Source organism: Nelumbo nucifera, chromosome 1 (genome assembly GCF_055504915.1).
Source record: "Nelumbo nucifera cultivar China Antique chromosome 1, China Antique-T2T, whole genome shotgun sequence".
Classification (NCBI taxonomy): Eukaryota; Viridiplantae; Streptophyta; class Magnoliopsida; order Proteales; family Nelumbonaceae; genus Nelumbo; species Nelumbo nucifera.
The window spans coordinates 164,441,351-164,459,004 of NC_142649.1; the positions used below are offsets into that span (position 1 = coordinate 164,441,351).

The 17,654-nt window shown below is 43.7% G+C and overlaps 1 protein-coding gene and 1 pseudogene across 1 annotated transcript; both read left to right on the forward strand.

Annotated features, from left to right (window-relative positions):
- The first annotated feature begins 5,387 nt into the window (after positions 1 to 5,387).
- LOC104612427 (S-adenosyl-L-methionine:benzoic acid/salicylic acid carboxyl methyltransferase 2-like) lies at positions 5,388 to 14,800 on the forward strand. Its single transcript, XM_088895079.1, has 5 exons — positions 5,388 to 5,541; positions 5,712 to 11,556; positions 11,727 to 12,137; positions 12,245 to 12,499; positions 14,310 to 14,800. The coding sequence occupies exons 2-5, from the start codon at positions 11,482 to 11,484 to the stop codon at positions 14,667 to 14,669; spliced, it is 1,101 nt and encodes a 366-aa protein (XP_088751205.1). The 5' UTR covers positions 5,388 to 5,541; positions 5,712 to 11,481; the 3' UTR covers positions 14,670 to 14,800.
- On the forward strand, positions 5,467 to 6,059 carry LOC148804100 (putative jasmonic acid carboxyl methyltransferase 2 pseudogene; annotated as a pseudogene).
- Positions 14,801 to 17,654: the final 2,854 nt, after the last annotated feature.

Sequence of the window (17,654 nt, forward strand, 5' to 3'; positions counted from 1 at the left end):
GAAGCCGAGCTCGTACTCCGTGACACTCATGAGGGGTTGTGCGGCGGACACTTGGGGGGCAGAGCCCTCGCCCAGAAGGCACTTCAACAGGGGTATTATTGGCCAATAATGAAAGCAGATGCTATTGAGCTTGTTAGAAAATGCGACAAATGCCAGAGGCATGCCAATATTCACCACCAACCCGCTGCCAACCTCAAGTATCTCACCAGCCCGTGGCCCTTTGCACAATGGGGCATCGATCTACTCGGTCCATTCCCGCCAGCAATGGGTGGGAGGAAGTTCTTTGTAGTAGCAATGGACTACTTCACCAAGTGGGTAGAAGCTGAACCCCTTGTAAAGATCACAGCCCGGAACATCCAAAACTTCTTTTGGAAGAACATCGTGTGTTGTTTTGGGTTACCTCGGGTATTGATTTTTGACAACGGAAAGCAGTTCGAGGACATCAAATTCCAAGACTGGTGCCAAGAATGGGAATCTGACAGAATTTTACTTCAGTCGCACACCCTCAAGCAAACGGTCAGGCAGAAGTCACGAACTGAGCCATCCTCCGAGGACTGAAGGCTCGGCTGGACCGAGCTAAAGGGTTGTGGGCAGATGAGCTACCCAGCATTCTATGGGCATACCGGACCACGGAAAAGATCGCCACGGGAGAAACACCCTTCAATCTCACCTACGACACCGAAGTAGTGATCCCCCTAGAGATCGAAGTACCTACACTATAATTAGAAGCATACAATGATCAAACAAACGAAGATGAGCTACGTACCAACCTTGACCTACTTGACAAAGTAAGGGACCTCGCGTACATCAGGACCGCAGCCTACCAGTAGAGAGTAGCTCGGTACTATAACGCCAGGGTCAGGAGGCGGAACCTCCGCGTTGTAGACCTGGTCCTTTGTAAAGTTATGGTACCTGAGCCCGGCGCGGGCAAGCTCGGGTCCAACTGGGAAGGCCCCTACCGAGTGAAACGAGTGCTCGGGGAAGGAACTTACGAGCTCGAGACCCTCGAAGGGAAACAAGTACCTTGCGCATGGAATATTGTCAACTTAAGACAATACTATCTGTAAGAATTGAGTAGACCACAAGCCACTCCCAAAGCCTAAGGGCCAGAATACCGAGCTGATATGACCTCGGCACAACAGGACCCAGTTGCCTCTATGGCATGGGCAGGCTCCGAGAGTAGGCCACAGGCCACTCCTCCAGCCTAAGGGCTGAAATGCCAAGCTAATGAAGAAACCTCGGCTGCATACAAAGCCAAGTTACCTCATCAGCACGAACTAAGTACTTGCAGCGCCTGAGGTGCAGACGGCTCAGGCACGAACCTTTCAACAAATAGTCCGCCCTGGCATGCGGAGATTTAAACCCATAAGGACAACTGACAGCAAACTACCTCGGGTGCAGACAGGTCGGGCATGCACCCTACTATATCCCTCACCCCGACATACACAAGGCTACCCCTAATAAACAGTTCGGGACCACGATGGCTGACTAAGGAACACCCACTTCGGAAGTTCAATACGGTAGGCTAACTGCTCGGTGCGAATGACCACTTTGACAAAATAAATTGCACAAACTTTTGGCAAAAAGAAAAAATCTTTTCATTGCAGAAGATCTATTACATAAACTCCATTAAGGAACGTCTTGGTTACAAGAGAGAAAAAGGGGGAAGATTAAGTTTACAAATACGGGAGCAAACTACTTTGGAAGCTCGCCGCCTCTGTTAGGGACCTCCTCGGGGGCAGTAACTAGGCTAGCATCCTCTGCCTCATCTTCAGAATCTGAATCATCTTTGGACTGATGCACGATGTCGTCAGTGATCCGCGAAGTAGTGATGGTTCTCGTATCCAGGTCGGGGTAGAGATGCCTGATTAGCCACAGACTAAACATGAAGCCCTTACGATAGGCCTTCGCCATCACGTCGTCAAACTTTGAAGAGTTGACGTAGTCAATGACGGCCTGAGTCTTGGCCTCCTCAAGAGCACCATCGAAGATTGCAGTCTCAGGTGCCAATCTGATTGAAGAGTCAAGGCGCGAATGGCGGTGTTCACCTGCAAAAGGGAAACCAAAAAAGAAGAAGAAGAAGAAGAAAGAAGGGACTCACCACCATAGTATGGGTGGCAGCTCGGGCACCGAGCTGCCCAGGAGTGAGATCAGCCCACTCACTGACCTCCCCCGGGTACGCAGCCAGCTTACTCTTCTCCAAGCTACGTTGAGGGTTCAGAACAGTTTGACTCCCCAGGCCCTCCGAGCTGGATGCCGTCATCTCCACGTCGTGAGTGGAACTCTCAGGGGCCTCGATGGCCACCTCGGCAGAACGAGCCCCGGAAGCAGCCTCTGCAGCACGAGCCTCAGCAGCAGGCTCAGTAGGCTTGGCAGAGGTTCGGTCGGCCTAACAGCAGGCTCCGCTACCACCTCGGGCCCCCGAGGCACCGCCTCTCCTTCCAAATCATTGACAGGCTTCGCTGCCACCTCGGGGCCCGGAGCTGAAGTCTGTGGAGGTTAGGCCTCGGCTATAGCTCGCGGGGACTCAACGCGCACCTTCTTGGCTACGCGTTTCTTTCTCTTCATCTAGCGGAAGAGCTTCTGGTTGTCTATTCTCTCTGCCTCCATGGGACCTGCACCAAAACATGACATCAGTAACCCGAAGTAAACATCAAGCTCGTCTGGACGAACTTCTCCTTAGAAGTGAAGTCTTTATAATCCAACCCGAGCTGAGCCAGTGACTGGAGCACCTTCTTGGTCTTCCCGTCTAGGATGACACCGAGGTCTTGAATGGCTATTCTCCAATCGGTGGGGAAGGGCCACCCCGTACTGCTCTGGACTACGAAGTAGTCCCGCTTCCAAGCTTGGACTTTGCTCGGGAGCTTGTGCATGAGTTTAAAACCCGGGTGGGGGGACAGGTTGTAGAATCGCCTGTGCCCGAGGAGAGCACCCGAAGCGCTCTTCTTTATGGCCAAAATGGTGCAGAGAATATCTAAATCTAGGGAGAGGGAACGGTCAAAGCAAAGAGAGATGGACCCCACCATATTTCGTATGGAGTTTGGGTGGAGTTGGTCCAGGGTAATGTTGAAGTGTACCAACACCTCAATGATCCAAGGGTGAAGAGGAAGTCGGAGCCCGGCTATCAGTTGCTCCCTGAAGATCACGATCTCGTTAGGACCGTGCTCCCATGGGAAGTTGCCGGTGGGAAGGCTATACGGATATTCCTTAGGGAGGCGGAACCACTGTATGAGGTTCTGAAGCCTCTCCGAGGTCATTATAGAAGGGCCGAACTAATCTGGCTCCCGACCTCGGTGGGAGGCGGACGCCAGATGACCCGAAGCCACCCGAACTTCGGATGGCTGAGCAGCAGAGGAGCCACCCCGAGCCGAGGTGCCTACCTCGGGCTCGTCGATGAGGCTGTCTACGCTAGACGACATAGCAGACTAGAGGGAAGAAACAAATTGAAAAAGGGAAGGAAGCTCAGGAGGACTCACCAAAAGAAACGCAACCAGACTAGGAGAACAAGACGAACTGGAAGACCCGAGCTAAGAGACCCCTGGCGCGAGCTCAAACACTGATGACAAGAACTTTGTGGCAAAGAAAATGGCCATAGCTGCGGGTTCCTCGAGGCGAAAGCGGTTTAGAGCGTTTCTGACGTCCGCGAAGTCCAAATCGCGTGAGATCCGCGTGTAATCCAGACGCGACTCGAGTCCTTTTTTGGTCAAACCGGGCGCTAAACCGGTCCAGCTGGACGGAGCACGCGACAAAGCGGCATGATGACCAATGCCAAATCCACCCGGCGTGTCATGACCTCCCCACGCTGGGTCATCGCCGCCAGCACAGGGAGTGGGGGGCAATTGATGGAGGGTGATTTGGCCCGATCTCGCAGCACGGGTACACGTGGGCGTGACCTTGCTCAAATAGTGACTCAGCATGACAGCGCAACGAGCGTGAACACAACTCGGAGGGAAAGTCCCACTGAGTACAACTCGGAAACTCGGCGGGTAAACTACTCGTCGGGAGCTGCCTTACCCGCACCTCCTCCCCGGGGTTAAGGCACTTCGGGACGTCCCGAGTTCGGGACGTCCTGACCTCTCTTAAGGCCCGAGCTCCCCCCAATGGACCTCGGGCCACTCCCAGGCAAGAACGCACCGATCCATCTCTGGACACCCCGAGCATGGACACCTCGGGTCAGCCAGCTCGGCATAACCTGCTACAGGCAGCTCGTCATTCAAGAGACAGCCCAGCTCAGGGTGATTCACAGAAGGGCAGTTCGGTATACCACAGGAAAGCTTCCCGCTCGACCGCTGTACTCGACAAATCCGTGGAGAGCAGACATGTCCCTCGTCAGATAGCGCCACGCCTGTCCCCTTCAGAAAGGTGTCTCGCGCTTGACAGGCACGTACCCAGCAACGACGGCTCCACGCGTGCCACCTCAGTCTTGCCTGTAACGGCTGTGGCAGGCTGACTGTGGCGGTTATACCTGCCCTGTCAGAAGTCAGAGGGCCTGAAGCAATGAAATTCGATTATAAGGGGATCATTCTCAAGGAACAAGTTATCTTTGAATCACTTGCGCAACCTTCACTCTTAGCCTTTCATTTCCCTTCTCTTCTTGCGCACAGTACTGACTTAATCATTGGAGCGTTCCCGCCGGGAAACCCCCCCGGGAGCTCTTCCTCTTTCCTCTTGTCTCAGGTACCTCTCAGGAGCCACGCGAGTGCCAGATAGGAGTGACCGGATCGCACAACATCAATATTTGTTAAAATGAAACTATAAGAGAGGTTTTTATGATTGTCAAAAACTTCAGGGGAGGTTTTTGTATTTTACCCTTAATTTATTTTTGCAAATCTGAGTCCACTGATCCATCTTAATTTTTTTTTTTCATTTTCCACACTATACATGTAGTAAACCGGCAAAGCAATGACGACTGATTAGATCAATACTTCCTTTTCGGCTTGAGATAGTACAACTCTTCTCCACCCATTTGCTTTGCTCTCCTCCCTTTGAGCTTGGTATTGAAAAGTCTGACTTTTCCTTTTTCTAATTAAGGGATGAATACCTGGATAGCAAGAAGGTTTCAGCTAGGTATTAAAATAAAACATGACTTGATGTGATGTGTTGCTAGCGATGGTATACATCGACAATGAATGACATCTTAACAAATGCCAACTCGGAATTACTAATATCACTGTCAGCAATACGCCTAATGTTTGCGGTTAGGCGTGTCAGACTAGTTACTAATATTATTGGTTAGCGAGTTAATAATTCCACGTGGGTTTCGTGGAATGGTTAATGGGGGATAAATGATAGAGTTTATCATTGAAAGATAAACTCCATCATTTATCCATGGCCATACATTTCTCAGCGCCAGCGGCTATAAGAATACATGCCGTCCAATCTTCCTCCACACAAAGTCGGACATTAATAGTACTGTAGTTAAGTTGGAGTGACAAAAAAAAAAACACAAATATTCAAGACAAAGCCATGGAGGTGGTTGAAGTTCTGCACATGAATGGAGGGATTGGAGAAACCAGTTACGCCTGTAATTCATCTCTCCAGGTATATATCCCCATCCAACTAATACCATCATCTACAGAGGTTCTTTGATTTAATTTGCTCAAAGCAAGTGATATATAGTTGATAGCTAGCTACCTTCTTAATTAATTTCCATCATATCAAAGAGTAAGAGGTTTATTAGTTTGGTTCACTGAAACTTTTGTGTTGTGCAGGGAAAGGTCATTTCCATGACCAAGCCCATAACTGCAGAGGCCATATTCAATCTCTGTTCAACGACCACTTTGCCCAAAAGCCTTGGGATTGCAGACTTGGGTTGTGCCTCCGGACCCAATACCTTGTCGGTGGTCTCTGACCTTATCAATCTCATCCGCACCAAATACGGCGAGACGGGTTGTCCCTCCCCAGAGTTTAAGGTGTTTTTGAATGACCCTCCAGGGAATGACTTCAATACTATTTTCAGATCCTTGCCAGACTTGTACAAGAAATTCCAGGGAATGACTTCTCAGCCTCCAGAGCCCGCCTCAGGTGCCGATCTGATTGAAGAGTCAAGGCGCGAATGACGGTGTTCACCTGCAAAAGGGAAACCAAAAAAGAAGAAGAAGAAGAAGAAAGAAGGGGCTCACCACCATAGTATGGGGGGCAGCTCGGGCACCGAGCTGCCCAGGAGTGAGATCAGCCCACTCACTGACCTCCCCCGGGTACGCAGCCAGCTTACTCTTCTCCAAGCTACGTTGAGGGTTCAGAACAGTTTGACTCCCCAGGCCCTCCGAGCTGGATGCCGTCATCTCCACGTCGTGAGTGGAACTCTCAGGGGCCTCGGCGGCCACCTCGGCAGAACGAGCCCCGGCAGAAGCCTCTGCAGCACGAGCCTCAGCAGCAGGCTCAGTAGGCTTGGCAGAGGTTCGGTCGGCCTAACAGCAGGCTCCGCTACCACCTCGGGCCCCCGAGGCACCGCCTCTCCTTCCAAATCATTGACAGGCTTCGCAGCCACCTCGGGGCCCGGAGATGAAGTCTGTGGAGGTTAGGCCTCGACTAAAGCTCGCGGGGACTCAACGCGCACCTTCTTGGCTACGCGTTTCTTTCTCTTCATCTAGCGGAAGAGCTTCTGGTTGTCTATTCTCTCTGCCTCCATGGGACCTGCACCAAAACATGACATCAGTAACCCGAAGTAAACATACGAATAGAAAGCCGAAGTAAACATCAAGCTCGCCTGGACGAACTTCTCCTTAGAAGTGAAGTCTTTATAATCCAACCCGAGCTGAGCCAGTGACTGGAGCACCTTCTTGGTCTTCCCGTCTAGGATGACACCGAGGTCTTGAATGGCTATTCTCCAATCGGTGGGGAAGGGCCACCCCGTACTGCTCTGGACTACGAAGTAGTCCCGCTTCCAAGCTTGGACTTTGCTCGGGAGCTTGTGCATGAGTTTAAAACCCGGGTGGGGGGACAGGTTGTAGAATCGCCTGTGCCCGGGGAGAGCACCCAAAGCGCTCTTCTTTATGGCCAAAATGGTGCAGAGAATATCTAAATCTAGGGAGAGGGAACGGTCAAAGCAAAGAGAGATGGACCCCACCATATTTCGTATGGAGTTTGGGTGGAGTTGGTCCAGGGTAATGTTGAAGTGTACCAACACCTCAATGATCCAAGGGTGAAGAGGAAGTCGGAGCCCGACTATCAGTTGCTCCCTGAAGATCACGATCTCGTTAGGACCGTGCTCCCATGGGAAGTTGCCGGTGGGAAGGCTATACGGATATTCCTTAGGGAGGCGGAACCTCTGTATGAGGTTCTGAAGCCTCTCCGAGGTCATTATAGAAGGGCCGAACTAATCTGGCTCCCGACTTCGGTGGGAGGCGGACGCCAGATGACCCGAAGCCACCCGAACTTCGTATGGCTGAGCAGCAGAGGAGCCACCCCGAGCCGAGGTGCCTACCTTGGGCTCATCGATGAGGCTGTCTACGCTAGACGACATAGTAGACTAGAGGGAAGAAACAAATTGAAAAAGGGAAGGAAGCTCAGGAGGACTCACCAAAAGAAACGCAACCAGACTAGGAGAACAAGACGAACTGGAAGACCCGAGCTAAGAGACCCCTGGCGCGAGCTCAAACACTGATGACAAGAACTTTGTGGCAAAGAAAATGGCCATAGCTGTGGGTTCCTCGAGACGAAAGCGGTTTAGAGCGTTTTTGACGTCCGCGAAGTCCAAATCGCGTGAGATCCGCGTGTAATCCAGACGCGACTCGAGTCCTTTTTTGGTCAAACCGGGCGCTAAACCGGTCCAGCTGGACGGAGCACGCGACAAAGCGGCATGATGACCAATGCCAAATCCACCCGGCGTGTCATGACCTCCCCACGCTGGGTCATCGTCGCCTGCACAGGGAGTGGGGGGCAATTGATGGAGGGTGATTTGGCCCGATCTCGCAGCACGGGTACACGTGGGCGTGACCTTGCTCAAATAGTGACTCAGCATGACAGCGCAACGAGCGTGAACACAACTCAGAGGGAAAGTCCCACCGAGTACAGCTCGGAAACTCGGCGGGTAAACTACTCGTCGGGAGCTGCCTTACCCGCACCTCCTCCCCGGGGTTAAGGCACTTCGGGACATCCCGAGTTCGGGACGTCCTGACCTCTCTTAAGGCCCGAGCTCCCCCCAATGGACCTCGGGCCACTCCCAGGCAAGAACGCACCGATCCATCTCTGGACACCCCGAGGCATGGACACCTCGGGTCAGCCAGCTCGGCATAACCTGCTACAGGCAGCTCGTCATTCAAGAGACAGCCCAGCTCAGGGTGATTCACGGAAGGGCAGTTCGGTATACCACAGGAAAGCTTCCCGCTCGACCGCTGTACTCGACAAATCTGTGGAGAGCAGACATGTCCCTCGTTAGATAGCGCCACGCCTGTCACCTTCAGAAAGGTGTCTCGCGCTTGACAGGCACGTACCCTGCAACGACGGCTCCACGCGTGCCACCTCAATCTTGCCTGTAACGGCTGTGGCAGGCTGACTGTGGCGGTTATACCTGCCCTGTCAGAAGTCAGAGGGCCTGAAGCAATGAAATTCGATTATAAGGGGATCATTCTCAAGGAACAAGTTATCTTTGAATCACTTGCGCAACCTTCACTCTTAGCCTTTCATTTCCCTTCTCTTCTTGCGCACAGTACTGACTTAATCATCGGAGCGTTCCCGCCGGGAAACCCCCCCGGGAGCTCTTCCTCTTTCCTCTTGTCTCAGGTACCTCTCAGGAGCCACGCGAGTGCCAGATAGGAGTGACCGGATCGCACAACATCAATATTTGTTAAAATGAAACTATAAGAGAGGTTTTTATGATTGTCAAAAACTTCAGGGGAGGTTTTTGTATTTTACCCTTAATTTATTTTTGCAAATCTGATTCCACTGATCCATCTTAATTTTTTTTTTTCATTTTCCACACTATACATGTAGTAAACCGGCAAAGCAATGACGACTGATTTGATCAATACTTCCTTTTCGGCTTGGGATAGTACAACTCTTCTCCACCCATTTGCTTTGCTCTCCACCCTTTGAGCTAGGTATTGAAAAGTCTGACTTTTCCTTTTTCTAATTAAGGGATTGAAGGGATGAGAGATCCATCCTATGGACGCCCAAAAGATTGCGGAATAAGGGGCGAATTTCAAAAATTTTTCTCTCCCTTCAACTGGGAATCGTATTCCCCATTTAGAAAATCATATTTTCAAGGATCAATTCTGAACCATAAACTGAACCAGATCTGAACCAAAAGAAGTGGGAAGGATTATACCTGATACGGAGAAGTAATATCTCCCAACGAAGGTGTTCTCGCCCAAGGAATGATCCAAAGACTACTCCCACTGAAGATGGCGCAGTGAATGTGGAGCAGAATCAGCAGTGTTCTTCTCCAAGAACTCTGTCCTTCGCAAGAATCAGCAAGATGGCACGTGAGCACAGCTTCCTTTCAATCCTTTCTCAAAGGACTGATGTCAAGATCCAATCTTGACTTCTCCCACAAGTGGAGATCGAACTGGAAAGCAGGGCGGCAAGAACGGGGAGGCGGCAAGAGAGTATTTGCAGGGAGCAGAATTCTCTCTTCTAGATTTCAGCACCAAAGAAACCTGATGATCTGTGTGTATTGTGTCTCTAAAGGCTGCCGCCCCCTTCTTCTTTTATAGTCTTAAAGGGATCAGCTCCTAATCAGATTAGGAGTTGCTAATCCAAATCATATTTGGTTTAGAAGTCCCTTTAAGTGATAAGGGATAATCCTTATCTTATCTGGAGATCAGATCAGCTATCTCCTAATCTGATTAGGAGGTTTCCAGATCTAAATCTTATTTAGATCTTGGACTCTCTAAGTGGATAGGGTCTAAGCCCAATCCTCTTAGCTGATCCACTTCAGATTTCGCCCCTTTATTAACTAAATAAGCAGCCCAGTTCGAAATGGGCTTTAGGCCCATTAAGCTTATGTGCTCACTTAACCCTCTTAACTGCTGCCCAGTTGGGCTTCCTTGTATGGCGTGGGACCCAAGCATTGATCTACACATCAGCCACATGGGTTCGGCCCAGCCTTTGTTACAAGGCCTGGCCGAATACACTGTTAAAGACAATGCACCCCCTGAAACCCATCAAATGGGCTCTACGGGCCCAACACTTACCCTAAGAGGTCCCTGGGCCAAGCCACCTTGTAACACCCAGGGACTGTGGGCAGATGCAAGATTAGCCCATCAGGTATTAACCTCAATGGTCTTACACTTAACCTCTCAGCCCATAATGATCATAGACTGCCCGACAAGAGAGGACCTCTCCTTCGGCTGCAAGGAACAGTGTTGCACTCTCCACTTATATGGATCCCGGGATATAAAACCTTCTCGCAAACAATTTAGAAACCATACATATATACTTTTATATCTTATATAAAATATATTTTGCAAAACAAATCTCAACGGTTGAAATCGGCTGCCGACAGTCTTGGTTTCCATCAGTGAGAGTGCATCCCCGATCATTACCTTTGTCCGACAAAGGGGCTGATCCTGTCACTATGATCACCCACTCAGATGAATTCTCGGACTGTCCCAACATACCCAGGTTTTGACCCCCGCTAAGGATCTCACTGATTGGTACATCAAAGACAGCCCAATCCGACACCTAGTGTAGTATCATAATCGAGTCTAGGGGTCGGGTGTAACTTTCCAGTTTTGCCCATCAATCTCCAAGGTCCAGGGCAATACTGGAAATCTGGTCCAGTTCAAAGATTCAATTAATCCTACACTGTATGTGCCTACGGTCTCACCCTGGTAGCTGAGACAGGCCACCCCAACCGACTTGGTGGCACCACAGTGTCAGCCTTGTCAGGATAGGTCTCCCTAGACCGACCCACTGGCTGTGAACATTCTAAACTAACACGAGTCTCATTAAGTGTCCAGTTTAAGGGTATTACATAGAAACATACCAAGGGAACATAAATCAAATATGTATCTTTATTCATTTACAATAAACTCATAAAGTACATCATTCTGATTGAAGCTAATGGCATACAAAACTGTCTAACAGGGATGAATACCTAGATAGCAAGAAGGTTTCAGCTAGGTATTAAAATAAAACATGACTTGATGTGATGTGTTGCTAGGGATGGTATACATCGACAATGAATGACATCTTAACAAATGCCAACTCGGAATTACTAATATCACTGTCAGCAATACGCCTAATGTTTGCGGTTAGGCGTGTCAGGCGTGTTAATAATTAGGCGTGTCAGACTAGTTACTAATATTATTGGTTAGCGAGTTAATAATTCCACGTGGGTTTCGTGGAATGGTTAATGGGGGATAAGTGATAGAGTTTTTCATTGAAAGATAAACTCTATCATTTATCCATGGCCATACATTTCTCAGCGCCAGCGGCTATAAGAATACATGCCGTCCAATCTTCCTCCACACAAAGTCGGACATTAATAGTACTGTAATTAAGTTGGAGTGACAAAAAAATATCCAAGACAAAGCCATGGAGGTGGTTGAAGTTCTGCACATGAATGGAGGGATTGGAGAAACCAGTTACGCCTGTAATTCATCTCTCCAGGTATATATCCCCATCCAACTAATACCATCATCTACAGAGGTTCTTTGATTTAATTTGCTCAAAGCAAGTGATATATAGTTGATAGCTAGCTACCTTCTTAATTAATTTCCATCATATCAAAGAGTAAGAGGTTTATTAGTTTGGTTCACTGAAACTTTTGTGTTGTGCAGGGAAAGGTCATTTCCATGACCAAGCCCATAACTGCAGAGGCCATATTCAATCTCTGTTCAACGACCACTTTGCCCAAAAGCCTTGGGATTGCAGACTTGGGTTGTGCCTCCGGACCCAATACCTTGTCGGTGGTCTCTGACCTTATCAATCTCATCCGCACCAAATACGGCGAGACGGGTTGTCCCTCCCCAGAGTTTAAGGTGTTCTTGAATGACCTTCCAGGGAATGACTTCAATACTATTTTCAGATCCTTGCCAGACTTGTACAAGAAATTGAGGCAAGACGACCCAGGAAAAGATTCTGGGCCATGTTTTATATTTGGAGTTCCTGGTTCTTTCTATGGTAGGCTGTTCCCAAGCCAGAGCCTTCACTTTGTTCATTCTTCATATAGTCTACATTATTTGTCTCGGGTAAGCAACGTAACTTTGATTTGTTTAGACGTTCAGTTCAGTTGGCACAATTGACAAAACACTACGCATTACTTCAATATGAATAGACTAAGCAGATATGATGACAGGTTCCTGAAGGGGTAGAAGGTAATAAGAGGAACATTTATATGGCGAAAACAAGCCCTCCAAGCGTTTTCAAAGCATACTTGGAGCAATTTGAAAGAGACTTTTCAGTGTTTCTTAAGTCACGCTCAGAAGAGATGGTTCCAGGAGGACGTATGATCTTAACACTTCTGGGTAGGAGGAGCCAAGATCCCTCCAGTAAAGAGTGTTGTTATATGTGGGAGCTGCTGGCGCAGGCGCTCAATAGCATGGTTTATGAGGTAAGAATATAAAAACAGACTTCTTTAAAGCTACAAATGAACTTTGAACTTTGATGGGGAAATGAATTTTTCTCCTATTATAAAAGAGAAGAGTTCCTTTTACTACAACAGTGTCGTAGTGCAAGACTAAAATCTAGGCCTTCAAAGCCAAATGTATAATTGTATTTTGAATCTTTCACCCTTTTACTGCAACAGTGTCGTAGTCACATCAATACAGTTGCCGCTGCACTTTCTCTCCTTTCCTTTTTTTTCTTTGTTGATTTCTTTTTTTCTTTCCTTATTTTCTTTCTTTCTTTCTCAACCGACAATCACATGTATGTTTTTTCTTTTAAAAGACTAAGAGTAATGAAACGCTAATATGCCAATCTATTCAAACTGTCATAATCATTCGACTCGGATGATTGAACTGTTGAATTAAAAACTGGTAGCCACAACGGTTCGGTTTTTGGGTCAGTTTTTAAAACCTTGCTCTCAATCTCTCAATCTCCTATGCATTTTATTAAAATGCAAACCGTTGTCTGGGTCAAACGGTTTGACAGTTCGATCACTCTGGTTAGTGGTTCCTTGACCAAGTTAATGGGTTTTGGCCCAAGAACGGGTTAAGGGTGAAACAGAATTGGTTTCCTAAATGGTTTCTGGGTTGAACGGTCCGACTATTCGGGTCAATGATGGTTCGATCGTTCGAGTCAACATCCAACTAGACAATTTTCACTATTGTAATAGGAGTGGAACTCATCAGCTCCATGTCTACTTAGATTAAATATAATAATAACCAGTGTATTCAAAATCGGATTTGATGGTTGGACTAGAAAATCTGGGGTCCGGTTCTGCTAAAAAACCGTTGATTTGATCAGCGAACCGCTGACTCAGGCGCTCGAACAATTGAACCGTTAACCTGGACAATGGTTTTTGGCCGTTTTTTGTTTTTGTTTATAATATTTTTTTGTCATAATGGGTCATTCACTCGGACCGGACGATTGGACCGTTCACCGGACCCCAGAACAGTTCCTTGTTCGGTCTAATTTTAAAAACCTCGATAATGACAATGATGATGAGAAATGGCTTTTCCATCCCACTAATTATAAGTAACTGAACCATTTGAACCAATCCAAGATGCCATTTAAATAAAAAAAAAGTGAAAATTATGTTTTATCCCACCTGGATAAAAAACAATAATCCATTAAAAGGGACGAGTTGGGATCAACTGCCAACACATAGTGGTAACAACTTCCCAACCAGTCGTTGTAGCCGTACATTGAGAACATCTCCCCATGATTGACAAGGGATATGCTCCCAATGTAAGGCAGCATGGTGGGTTGGCACAGGGTTGGTGTTTTAGCCATCTGGGTAAATGAATAATCGATAGAGTAAACAGATTTTAGTAACATAATAGTTACACTTTCATCTGGAATTGTGAGGAGATATGTCACTGTCCAACTAGCTAAGTTAATGATGAACTAAAAAGATGATGACGAGGAGGAGAAAGAAAAGAAGTGAAAGGGAAAAAGGAGGGTTTGGGCACATTCCAGCCTTTTATCCCTTATTTTTAATTAAAAAGTACATGTTTTCAAAGAGATCAAATTGGCGCTCAACATGCACATATAATCGTGCATTTGGGAATATCTCCCCTACTTATCATCTTGTTTACAAAGAAGAAACAACTCTTCATCACTTTTATGAATTCCATCTGATTGATTATCACTTAGTTGATTGGTTATATATTTTTTTCCCTATTTATATCATAATCGAACCCTAGGTTATATATTTTTTTTTCCCTATTTATAATCTGCTTTTTTGATTTATTATGTAGGGATTAATTGAAGAGGAGAAAGTGGACACATTTAATCTGCCCCTGTATACACCATCTCCAAGCGAAATAAAGACTGTGATAGGAAGAGAGGGATCCTTTAACATTGATAGACTAGAAACTTTTGAGGTACACTGGAATCCTGAAGACAAACCCGGTAATAACGAAGTTGACAAGCTAAGAGGTGCAAACATCGTAGCCAGATACATGAGAGCTGCAGCAGAACCATTGCTTGTTGATCACTTTGGGGAGGCTTTAATGGAACAAGTATTTTGGAGGATCAGAGAGATCCTGGCTAATCGCATGTCCAAGGAGGAGACTAAACATACTAATGCCATCGTCTCCGTGACCAGAAGAAAATAAAGGTTAACCGTATTAGGCTGTCTTGAATTTATTATTACAACTGAGTATAATGTAATATTGGTTTTATTAGAGGTGACCTCCGATGCAAAGCTTCCTCATTATTATAGACATGGTAAGAAGCGTTTGTGTTATATTCTGTGATATACTTTTCTTTTTTATCTTTCTTTCTTTACTATTCATTTTAGAATTTTTGTTGTTACTAGTAGGAATTCGGAACACGTGCCGTGCATGGAATTTTTTAACCGAATTGGAAATTAGAGTTAATGGGCTTTTAAAGAGCCCTAAATACTTATAAACACCTTACCACAAAATTTCATTACAAATATCCCCTATTTAACACTTCATCACACTAAGATTTTAATTTGGGCTATCTAATTTGCCAAGATATTCATTTCTTAAATTCCCTTGATCATACCATTTATGGACCAATCAAATTTCCCTAAATGATCTATGAAACCAATACCTCTAGAAACCCCATTATCAACACTTAATTTTTTGCTTAATTTGCTGTTAAAACCCCGATTTACCCCAAACACCCGATCAGACCATTCCGATCCTTCCGAAGTACCTAAAAATCCCAAAACACTGTCATCAAACCTAGGACCTCCTAAAATATCTACCCCTGAAATTTCAACCCAAGATTCCCCTTCGTTTATTCTTTTATCTAACTAAGATTCCCTTTTGAACCATCTATTTATCCTGAAGCACCCACAACCCAAATTTTCTTGATCCTAACACCTCTGAATCAATTAGACTATACAATTGAACTCTAGACACACCAAAAAACATCTACCTATAAATTTTTATCCTAAAATTCCCCCATTTACCCCATCATCGAACAAATATTCCATTTTAGATGCTCTCGTTGACCCAAATTTTTGTGATTTTGGTCCTCCAAAATCAATTAGATGTTTCCATAAGATCCTAAACATCCTAAAAACATATCCACAACAATTCAACCCAAAATACCTTTGTTTGCCCCTTCATTACACCAAGATTCTGTTTCAAAGTTTCATATTGACTAGATCAAGTTCTTTCCGAGTTTTCCCGATCTTAGCATAATTGGGCCAATCTGACCCTACCAATCAACTCATGATGCTCAAAAACACCACTCTACCAAATTTCAATAAAAAATTCCCTCATTTTTCCTCCATCACACAAAGATTCTGTTTTAAAGTTAATAAATTAACCGAATCACTACCCCTCTAGATCTGCTTCCGAGCCTACTTAGGCTAATCCAACCCCACCAATCGATTCAAAATGCCTAAAAACACCACCCTGTAAAATTTCAGTCAAAAATACCCTTGTTTGCCCTCTATATAAAAATATTCCATTTTAGCTAATCTCATTAACCCATACACACAAAACCACTATATATACTCAAATCCATCTCCACCCTTCATTTTTTCAATCCAAAATACCCACCATTAGATTAGAATTTTTTTTTGGCCTCCTTAGACCCAAATTGACTAAAATACCCCTCGATCTTACCAAAATTACCAAAACACCTAAATTAAATAAATACCATAATTAATTATGGTATTTTTAATAATATTTTTGTTATTAATTACGCTATTTATTTAAACAATATCTATGAAAATACTGTTAACTAATTAATAGTATTTTGATATAATTAATTAGTGATTCATTAATTAACAATATTTTTATTAATTATGGTATATATTTAATTATTTAACAATATTGTATGCATTTTTTGTAGTAGTATTTTTATTAATTATGGTATTTAATTAAATAAATACCGTAATTAATTAATAAATACTGTTTTATAATTTATTGTTAATAGTATTAATTAATTAAATAAATTAAATAATTAAAAAAATATTGTAAAATAATGTTAGTTAATACTGATAATTAATTAAAAAAATAAATAATTCATTATGAGAGAGGGAGAAGGGAGTGATGAGATGGCTTCATGAGGGAGCAAGAAAGGCTCAAACGAAGAGTGTTTGAGAGTTTTCAGTTGGGGTAAGGAAAAAAGCTCAGGCCATGACGTGGCATATTTCTACTTTAGTATATATATAATAGATTAAAAATTTTCTATTAAATAACAAAGTAAAATTAGATTTATGCATCATATTGAAAATATATTTATCACAAAAATACAATAAATAATTATTAAATATACAATAAATATAAATTTTTGTATAAATAAATGTAGATTAAGTTCTCAAAATTGTTATAATAAATATCAATTTTCGGAAAGTTATTTTGTAGAATTATTAATTGATATATGTTAAATAATGTTTTTATTATTAGTACATTAATAATTGCAATTATTATACTATTTTTAATATCTATTAAAAACTTTTTTTGAAAGTTATTACCTAGTTTTGTTATTTGAAAGCTTCAATAATTATTTCAATCATATTTGAAAATTTAAAAAATTTTTAAATTGTTTATATTTTATATTCTTATTATCAAATATTATTAAATCTATTATAATTATTCTTGTGTTTTTTATATTTTATAATATATTATAACGATTTTCTACTTTTAATAAAAATTTTAAGTTTATAACATAATTTCGTTATTTTAACTATTTAAAATTTCGTTATTTAGTTATTTTAACTATTTAAAATTTATTACATAATTTTGTTATTAAAATTTTTTCATTATTTAAATTTTATTTATTTTAAAGTTATTACATAATATTAAATATTTTTATTATTTTGTTACTTATAATATTTAGTTATTGAAATTTTTAAATAATATTTTTTAATTTTAATTTCTAATTATTTTAATAATATTTAACTTGAATAAATCATGAAGTTATAATTTATATTGTTAGTACACAATTTCGTTATGAATTTCATAAAAGTATAAAATTATTAATAATATGAGTATTATTAAATCTATGATATTTTTTTGAGTTTTTAATAAATATTTGAAATATCACATAATTTTATTATAATATTTAAATAATTCAAAACTTTTTTAATTCAATCTTTCTTTCCATAGATATAG